The sequence below is a fragment of the Colias eurytheme genome, chromosome 1 (genome assembly GCF_061535395.1).
Source record: "Colias eurytheme isolate Ceu_HAF_F1 chromosome 1, ilColEury1 Martin Lab GWU primary, whole genome shotgun sequence".
NCBI classification, from domain to species: Eukaryota; Metazoa; Arthropoda; class Insecta; order Lepidoptera; family Pieridae; genus Colias; species Colias eurytheme.
This window is the reverse complement of record NC_142980.1, coordinates 9,653,815-9,664,378: the sequence shown is the minus strand read 5'-3', so window position 1 is coordinate 9,664,378 and position 10,564 is coordinate 9,653,815. Positions and strand designations below refer to the sequence as shown.

The window sequence follows — 10,564 nt, the reverse complement described above, 5'->3', positions numbered from 1 at the left end:
CTCTATATAATTCGTACCTACTGAATAAATGGAGTGTTTCTTAAAATACCACTATATTGACCAATAACAACCTACTTGTTTATAAAATATAAAACAATCAATTGGAAGTCAATTAAAATAAATATGAAAGTTACTTATACTGCTATTTTATTCAACGTTTTAATTTTATTATTATAATATCATGTTGGTATAAATTTTATTTAATTCTGTATAATCGCGTTTATTACTAGAATTGTTTAAATAAATAAGTAACAATATATTGGCAGTGAGATTCAGGTCTTCAAAAATTATTGCATTTGATCAAAGAATGAATAATTGAATAATGTAATACTTAATTGAATTAAATCTAAGTATACAATGTCGCTATATTAATTTATATTAATTTATATATATATATATATATATATATATATATATATGTATATATATATATATAGTTATGTTCATTAATAACTAAACATAGCTCTTAATAAATCAGAAGCATCTTCCTTACGCATTTAAGGGTTTTCAGCCATCTTAGATGAAAGATAGCTCTAAGATGCTCATTAAATATTTTTTAGCAATATTAATTGATAATAATTAGACAACATCATCAGGATCTGGTGCGTGGCCAACTAGTTTGGTCGCCATAGTAGTCAATATATCAGTTAATCGTGCAAATCTCTGATTAGGAGTAGTTAAGGCACCTCTTTCGCCCCATAAGAAATTAATATGGAACTCTGTACGGAACAGCTCTAGTAAAGAGGGATCCAAAGTTGAGCCCAGGGAAGACATTTCCTGGACCACTGTTCGAGCGTTTCTCTTGAACATTTCCACTTGATCAGGATAATGTCTGGCTGCCTCGAGGTGAGCTGCTGTTGCGTTGAAATCGAATTCTAAATTATTTATGAGACTACCGGGAAAAGTGTCGTCTGCTTGCAACAGCGCTCCACCGTCTCCATCTGAAAATAAGAGGAAGCTTAATACATTTATAATGCAGATAGCTATTATTTTTTGGATGTTTGACCTATCTGTATTGTAACTGCTACGACGTCAAATATCGTATTTTTCTACTTTCACGGTGACACGTTTTTTACATGAAAATATAGGAATACCTACATCCTTACCGAATATATGGAAGCATAGAATAGGCGGTATCACATATGGTGTGGTCGTGTTGGGAGGTAGAGGATTAGTCCCTTCATTCATGCTCTTAAAGCAAGGTCGTAATTTTGCTTCGAACATAAATGCATTGTCGGTGTAAACTCGTCGAAGAATATTCCAAGCATTTTCAAGACATTCCACCTAGAATAAATACTCATTTATTAAATGTGAATATTATAATACCACTCATAGAGTACATATTTATAAGTTTTTCTTTTATTTATGAAAATTTACTAGTGATTTTTTTTTCAGATCAAATACCTGAGGCATACATAGTCCAAACATAATAGCTGAAAATCCATATAAATTCCCTAAAGCTGTTTTTGTTTCGATTGCTAAAAGTATCCAATCATTGATTATGTCAGCCCTTTGTCGATCCGTCTGACACGTTAAAATGGTAACAGCAATGAGGAGACGAAATGTTTCAATTCTGAAACAAAAATTTAATTTATGGCCGTCTAAGTAAGAAAGCATTTATTTCAACACACATTAATCTATACAATTGTATCAATTTTATTTGTTATAATTAAATTACCGTTCTATAATATCTAAACGCAAATTTCTTCCTTGTGGCAAGAAGCATAGTTCCAAACCAGATGCGGTTTTGTCCAGTCCATCAATTTGAACTGCTTCGTCTAACAAAAAAAGCAAATCAATTTTCGTTAAATGATTTGCTAAAATACGAGGCCCAGAAGTTCTCAGAAGTAACTTTATCGTGTGTAAGGTTTCCGATTCCAAGGGTTTATTTAGGCTTGGTGGAATTATTTGCGATTGGAAGTTCTCTAGATTGATCCTTGATTCAACCGTGTAATCTAAGTTTTCCATTTGCAACAATTTAGCCTCTGTCAAGTCGTAATCAAATTGTTGTTTTAATGTGGGCGTTATTAAATTGTAATCCGACTCTACTCTTGATTTATTGGGATCGCTGTGGGCTGAGCTTTGCGTAGAATCACCAGATCCATTTCCGGAATCAGATCCAGATACGTGGTACAGTCTTTGTAATTCTAAACGCCTCTCGTCGGCTTTTGGGCCATCGTATCTCGCCGGTTTAGCCGGAGGACTCGTGGGAAGATTGGCGTCCCAAGTATTTGAATTAGAACACGATTCACTCGAAAATTTATTTAAATGTTTATTCGTTTGTATTACCCCATCGGCACTTGCGCTCTTTCCATGATTTACATGCTGTGTCATGTCTATTGGTGTTAGCGAGTGTGAGCGTTGTTTTTTGAAAGGCACTCTTAGTTGCATTCCTGGTTTTGCTGCAAAATGACTGTATAGACTGTATGGGTTGCCATAATTGCTTTCTCCGGCTGGTGATATTATAGGATTCGATTCATCTCCAGTGATATACGATGTCAAAGGCATCATTCTGTTAGCTGGGTATTGAATCCTTGCACCGGAAGCGGCGGATATGGGTTTTCCTGACCCAACATAAGAAGTAATTAGATCAGCTACAGTGTCATAGGCTTCGTCTTCAAACTGGTATTGATACCGTTCATAAACTGTTTCTGGATGAACAACAATCTGAAAATACGAATGATAACGTTATATTAATTAGTCTTAAGTTTCAACTTATAATAAATAATAAACATGAAATGAATAATAATAAATTCTTGAATAGAACTTACGCGTTGAATAACAAAATGTAAATGTTGACCATTTGAACGACAACTGAGTACAAAATTATCGGGTTGTGAAGAGGAATCCCTGACTAGGAATTCTCGATCCTGTTGCAATAAATTTTCAGCAGCCGTTCGACTGAGAGCGCCATGGTACCATGCGTGTGAAATAATTTGGTCTGATGGCAGAGACAGTTCCCACTCTAGCAGACCAGATGTGCTCATGGCACTCGTATCCTGGAGAGAAAACATATTGCTGATTTATAAATATTCATTAACATTTAATAATATATATGTAATACATATCTATAACATAAGTAGTTTATTCGCCCAAAGTTTTAAATTATCTACTGATTAAATTATAATATTTAATTATTCGCACGCAAAAGAAAGTCATAAGGAAAACTGAATAGTCAGTTTCAATTAGCCACATTAGTGAGTAGTAGCCACACCTGATTTATATCACAATAAAATACATTTAAAAACTAAACATTGCATACCGAATCTGATTGATTAAAATCAGACTATTGTGTAACTGCTGTGTTGGTTCTATAAAACTCGCAACATTTGAATAAAATTTTGGCAGAGCATAGATTTTTTAAATTCCATTTGCATGCGTGTCATTTTTAGAACTACCCTACAATAAAGCTAATTAAGTTGTGCACTGATAACTTACCATTTTGTAACTTATGTTATTGCCTTACTATGTTTAACACTTTCGTTTAAAGCTTGACACACCGGTGGCAAAACTCGCGCAGGGGTGAGAACGGAAATATTAGAAAATCAATAAAAGCGCGTCGCCCCATTTTTGTATGTTGGTACTCGAATAGGGGACTTTGCTACGAGCTTTTTCGAATAATTGTTTATACCTTGTAATTTATAAATCTATAATATTAAATATTTTCAACAGTAACGAAATAGGAATAGATTCGGTTTGTAAAAAATTACTGCTTTATTTGACTCAACTTAAACTTACCAACTGACTCAAATAGAGGACTTGTTACGAGCTTTTTCAAATTATTACTATGAAATATATTGAAACTTTTAAATATAAGATATTAAATATTTTCAACAGTCACTAAAACACGAAAAGATTTAGTTTGGTAAAATAACTGTTTCATTTGACTTACCTTAACCCTCCGATCAAGGTAAGTCACAACAGCTAGTCTTTACTATTAAAAAAATATTATTGTCTATGCTGAGGTGCAAAAGTGCAACATCGTTCATTATAGAAACAAATGCCCCATAAGTGTCCGCCCCAGTGAATGGTATGGATCTTGAGCATATTTTAAAGTAAGTATACTAAGATACCCCTCCAATATAACATATTTCTTTCCTTAATTGAATTTATTATCCTTACTGTAATGTATTGGGTTTATACTTTATATATATCGTTTATTTCATGATTTTTCTGTAACCATGTACTTACTTAAAATTTTCTTTGTTCTCGAAATATGATTTAATCGTAGAAACGGGGATTCTTCTATTGAAATAAGACATATTTATTTCATTTTTCAACTATTTGTACATGGTTGCGGTATATTAAATATACTATACTTGTCTTAATTTCTTAATAGCAAATCAATTGATTGCACTTTATCAATGCGAAGCTGAGAGGCCATTTTGATTTTAATTTTCTCCATACTCCATTTTGTGATAAAAATATAATACGAACATTTTCTTCTTATTAGCTTTAACGCAATGCTGAAATGCGAAAGTAAAATAAATTGCGATGTTTATGAAATATCTTATATTTGAGTTTTTACGTGTAGCGAATAATTATCATAAGAAAACATAATTAAATTATATTGACGATTAATTAAATAGAAGACATGATGCACTGGAGCATTTGCAAATAGTTGTCTCCGTAGTCCGTATTATATTTATGCTCTCTAAACGTTGCTTGCTGAGAATAAAATCAACAGGTAGTTGCTCAGTGCTCACCCTTGCAACTCCATAAAATTTATAAAAGGAATTTAACTAAGTGAATTAAATTTTTATATTTTAATTTTATTCGGAATTCATCTTTAAGGAAATCCATCTTAAAGATAAAGATTAAATTTTAAAATACCTTTTCATCGATGCTTACCCCAATAAGCAATACTACGGTAATGAAGTCATACACGGACTTATCTACATATATATATATCTACCTAAATCATTATAATAAAAGGGTAATTAACTATTGATTATTACCCATTACAGCTGGCCGTCAACTCCCGAGGAAGAGAACTTCCTTAATGCCATCCTCGAGTCTCTGACTAAGTACGCTGAGGATGGAACTCGCTATGTGGACGCCGAGGCTGTTATAGCGGTGGTCCATCGAATTTGGGCTTGACAAGGACTAATTTAAAGACAGCTGCACCAAATGCCCTAAATTTGGCTGCGTCTTTAATCCAGCTTTGAATATGTTTGCAATCTTCTCCTTCTTAGAGCTATTAGAAATACGGACACTGTTTGGCTTAGCGACTAAATTGTAATTCTGAATATACTGCAATGTGAAATCGTTTCTTTTATTTACAATCCTCTATTTACACAGAGAGATGTTAGGTATTCTTTCCTTACCTGTAGGTACTCAGTTCCATATCCAGTACCTAATTCCATGAGAATAATTATTTTTGAAGATTACATAGAAGTAAATTCTAATTTATGTAGAATCTTGAATGATATTGATAAAAAATGGCATTCTGCAAAATTCTTCCGTAATTATTTTGATTCTTAATCCCTTAAAAATCTAAAAGTAAAGATTTAATTAAAGTCAGCTTATCACTTAAGCTATTATATAAGACAATGCTTATTCAACTTTTTACATAGCTAATTTAACAGCTTAAAATTATGAGAAGTTATTGGTAGATAATATAAAACATTTTGGTGTAATTATCGACCTAGTAGCGAGCCTAGTAAAATGGCCATAATTTTAACAGTCAAGACATTGATTCAATCTGAACATTAATCGTGTTTTCAACCATGAGTTTGGCAAATAAGGAAATACTCGTCTTTGTTGAAATTTTAAAATTAAACAATAAACATCCTTTCTTCATTTGTATTGTAATAGATACGATCGATTCACATTGACTCCTTACAATAATGGGAGTAAACAGTATTCACGTTATTGGAATTTTAGTATTCATTTTGATTTATAATGTTTTCTGCTATGAAAAAAGTAAGTGCCTGTTTTAGATAGATTAGTATAGTTAAAGTTTTCTTGTTGAGGTGAAAAGTATAAAAGCGACAATGACTATGTATTTTAATTATTACAGCTTTACGAAAAATTGTGCGAAATCAATCAAAAATGATCCAAAGACCCTTCAGTGATACTAAGTATATGAATACTAATTATTCTCAATCTTCACATTTAAGAGACTTTTTGATGTTTCCTGGATACACTCATGTGAAAGGAAGTGTGCACAAAATGCAAAGACCCAGAGTATCAACTATTTTATCATCAGTAGAAACAGCGAGAAGCAAGGCAACGTACTCGAAAATGAAGTTAAATAAAAATGATCATCAAAATGATCTTAGATTGGCAAGAGATACTTTTTATAATGCATCGGATGTACCGAGCAAAACAAATGTGCTATTTCCTGATTATGGTTCTCCAAACATAATATCAAATATGAGTAATTCAGGAGAAATTTTACTGGAAGAAATAGGTCAAGTACCGTCTTTGAGTAATTTTCCACAAACTAATACAATTGAAATGAAATCAGACAAAAACATTATAATGGATAATAACAATCCAGTTTTACAAAATGTATACGAGGTTCAATATTCAAAACAAGGTTCAAAAAAATTCGATATGAATGCAAGTCTGGCAGTAACTGAATATGATGTTGATCATGAGAAGGCAGATTTTTTTATAGAAGAACCTGGTATTCGTCCTTCAAATCAAACTCACAACATACCGATTTTAACTTACAATTGCAAAAACATATTACAAGGGAAAGTAGATATTGACGCCCAATACAAGTTTTTGGAATTTGATATAGATGTAAGCGGAAGTTTCAATTTTCTTATAACAATCGACTTTAATTTTTTTTTAACTTAAGTAGTTTAGATCGAAGAATTGACTATTTTAGTAATCATTCTTCTGTTCTATTAAATCCAAGATATGAATAGATTTTAATAAAATGTTCTATAATGTTTCAGTCGCCGTGGATATCAAAAAAACATTTTTGGAACAAAATTTATGATAATCGCTACGAATTTCTAATGAGAAATCCAAATTGGCCACCACTTAAGGTGAGTATGAAAGAAGTCTAATGAATGTTATTTATTAATAAAGAATTAAATTATCAACACAGCTTATTTTTAGGTAATTCTTGTACCTCGTACTCATGTAGACACTATTTGGAAAAAACCATTCCATGTGTACCACAAGGAGACTGTACAGAAAATAATAACAAACATGATTAAGAAATTGCAATTTTATCCCAATCTTACATTTACTTGGAACGAAGTGTCTCATTTAAGTGAATGGTGGAAATTCGCATCACAGAAAAGACGTGTTGTTAGTAAGATTATCTTTGGGATATTGAGGTTATTGTGATCAGGGGCATTTTCATAGCGATTTCAATTAATTTTTACAGAGTTTGCGTCGTTTGGTCAGGGAAGGAAGGCTTGAAATTACAACAGGTGGTTGGGTTGAAACTGATGAAGCTACATCCAGTCTGTTTGGAATACTTCATCAATTTATTGAAGGTACTGTTGCGTTAATTGAATGTTTATTCGTTTATAGAGTCTTGTGAGATAAGTTATGAAACGTTCTTATGATTTCAGGTCACCAGTGGCTTCATCGTTTTTTAAAGTACAAACCAAATGTAGCTTGGCTCACGAATAGTGTGACACATAGCCCTACATTTCCATATATTTTATCAGCATCTGGAATTTCATATTTGGTTTTTACCAATGTCCATTTTGCATGGGAGCAATTTTTAGCTGAATATCAGCATAGTGACTTTATGTGGTTACAGAATTGGGATCATGACAAGACAGCACATAATTCTATAAATCAAGTTTTGAATAGAATTGGAAAAGATCGATATCCAAAGCACAGCTTGCTCACTCATTATTTGCAGTTTAATTCAGACGGATTTGAAGCCTGCGGGCCAAGCAAAGACATTTGTAACAATGAGTTTAACTTTGCCAATAAAATTCTCGACATAAATACGTATAACGTTAAAACTAAATCTGAGAGATTGCTGGAACAGTACTCAAAAACAGGAACTATTTCTCCGCATAACATTATTATAGCTCCCATAGGCAATCCGTATCATTACAGCACACAAACAGAATTTGATTACCAATATAATAATTACTTAAGAGTTTCTGACTTTATCAATACAAACCAAAATATTTATAAAGCAACCGTAGAGTTTGGTACGCCACTTAGTTATTTTACTGCAGTGACTGAAAGACATAAATCATACTATCCTACTTTGAAAGGAGATTTTTTAAATTTTGCTGATATACACGATAGTAATGCCGCTTATTGGACTGGTTACTTTACCACAAGACCTGTATTAAAAATTTTATTAAGGCGTCTCCATGCTACTCTTCGATCAACAGAAATTTTATTCACATTCACTTTAAATTTAAATGCCCTTCGAGGTAACGTATCTGACATGTTTGACAAATTAGCAAATGTTAGAGAAATTGTTGCTCGGCTCCAAGATCGCAACGTTATAAGTGGAACTTTACCAGCTAACATGGTTAGATATGTTCAGAACCAAATTTTAGTAGCAGTTAAGGACTGCTGGTATATTCAAGAATATTCCATTAGCCTTCTCACTAGCAAATCTGATAACAATGAAAAATATGTTTTTAAGTATGTGTATAGGGACGGTGAATTTATATCCCCTTTTAAATCAGTGGCACCTGGTGACTATCTTTATGTATTTAATTCATACAATCACGAGAGAAGTGAGGTAATAGAATTAATAACAAGAAATCCTAACATAAGAATTGTCGATCACAATAAGAAAGACATCACTATTCAAATTAATCCATTTTGGAAGTATAACAGTGAAAGGAATGTTATACAAATATCTAGACAGTTTTATAAAATTATTTTTGTTACCAACGTCACTCCCATGACGATAGAATTATTTAAAGTTAAAGAAACGTATGACGTAACTCTTAGCACTTCTACAGTATATTGTACGATGTGTGCTGAAGAACCATCAACGGATGGAAGTCATAACTTTCAGTTTAGCATTCAGCCTATAGAAAAAGGGGATATACAAATTGAAAATCATAAATTTCGATTAATATTCGACGAAATTACGGGATTCCTAAAAACAGTTATCGAAAAAGAAAATTTCCGTGAAAAACAAATTTTAATGAATTACGGTGCATTCAGAAGTTCCGATAGTAATTCAGGTATATTCTTATTTAAAGCAAACACCTCAAATCCTTTATTCAATATTTTTGGTAAACCAAAAAAGAGTACCAATCCTAAAGTTGTGTTAATTGTGTCTGGCAACGTCGCCACTGACTTTGTTTCTGTTTACGGTCGACTTTTGCAACACACCGTGCAAATTAATAACATTGCAAATTGTCCCCTGTCACATGTGATACGTGTTGAGAGTAAAATAGATTATGAAGCGTCCCCAAAAAATAGAGAACTAGAATTGTTCTTGTCTATTCAAACGGATATAAGTAACGGTAATCCTCCAGAAATAATATTAGATAATAATGGTTTTCAGTATACACCGCGTAAATTAAACTTAAGCAGACCCGTGGAATCAAATATGTTTGTTTTGACTAGTTCAGCATACATTCAAGATGAGACCTACAGATTAACGTTCATAACGGATCACGCTCAAGGAGTCACGGCTTTACAAGAAGGACAAATACTTGTAATGCTTGACAGGAGAGTATTATTTAATGATGGTCGTGGAATTGATGAGGGCTTGGCAGATAGCAGTTCGACGACTCACGTGCACTATATTTTATTAGAAAACTTGATACAGAATGAATCAAAGGACAATCAATTATCAAAACCAACAATTTCTATGCCAAGTATATTAGCTGTTCATTTAGCAAATACTCTGAACTACCCGTTAGATCTTTTTTTCATAGATCGCAATTTATTTGATCTATGTTACTATGCGTTTTTACCGTTAATTCAGAGTACTTTTGCATGCGATGTAATAGTCATTAATTTTAGGACACTATCCAAACGGCTGCTAAGTTCTATTCCAAGTACTGCCCTGATAACATTGCATAGACAAAGTTATTCGTGCCAGATTTCTTATTCTGACCTATTTCAATGTAATTCCGATGATAGTTTTAATTTAGATCAAGTTTTGCATCACATTAAAGTTGTATATCAAACTAATTTAGTAGGTACAAGTGATGGTATACCTATTACTAATATTAACCTTATAAATTTTCCAGCTATGGAATTAATAACATTAAAAGTCGAGTTTACTTAGGTAAGCATACTAATATGCAATTTTGAGTTTTCTATTTAAATTGCATCAAAAATAAAAGTTGGAACAAATAAATGTGTTTTTAATTGAGTTAAAAGTTATTTTCTTGATATATTTAGTTTCTTGTTATAAAAATAGGTACTAGGTACTGCTGTTTGCTATTCATAAACGTACTTAGAGTCTCACGAAGATTATCCATTAACAATTTAATGATATTAATTATTAAATTGTTGGAAAAAAAAATTTAAAGCTTTCGTTTCATTATAGTTTTTTTGAAATAATCAAAGTTTATTCAAATTGTGTTAAAAAATAAATATAAGTCTATACTCATGGACGTATAAAAAAAGACGGACGGTATATCGCCTA

General features: G+C 32.2%; 2 protein-coding genes and 1 long non-coding RNA gene across 3 annotated transcripts; 2 read left to right on the top strand and 1 right to left on the bottom strand.

Moving 5' to 3' along the window:
- Positions 1-426: 426 nt before the first annotated feature.
- Positions 427-3,514, bottom strand: LOC149911178 (SH2 domain-containing protein 3C). Its single transcript, XM_090111375.1, has 6 exons — positions 3,439-3,514; positions 2,772-2,999; positions 1,679-2,667; positions 1,405-1,573; positions 1,107-1,284; positions 427-941 (listed from the first exon to the last, which is right to left on the bottom strand). The coding sequence occupies exons 1-6, from the start codon at positions 3,439-3,441 to the stop codon at positions 580-582; spliced, it is 1,929 nt and encodes a 642-aa protein (XP_089967501.1). The 5' UTR covers positions 3,442-3,514; the 3' UTR covers positions 427-579.
- A 370-nt stretch (positions 3,515-3,884) lies between these two features.
- Positions 3,885-5,266, top strand: LOC149911177 (uncharacterized). The gene is made up of 2 exons (XR_016457648.1): positions 3,885-4,055; positions 4,968-5,266. It is a non-coding gene; the product is annotated as an uncharacterized LOC149911177 (long non-coding RNA).
- Positions 5,267-5,849: 583 nt separating this feature from the next.
- LOC149911176 (alpha-mannosidase 2-like) lies at positions 5,850-10,201 on the top strand. Its single transcript, XM_090106523.1, has 6 exons — positions 5,850-5,925; positions 6,023-6,753; positions 6,912-7,004; positions 7,078-7,272; positions 7,352-7,463; positions 7,542-10,201. Exons 1-6 carry the CDS (start codon positions 5,850-5,852, stop codon positions 10,199-10,201), a joined length of 3,867 nt encoding a protein of 1,288 aa, XP_089962649.1.
- Positions 10,202-10,564: the final 363 nt, after the last annotated feature.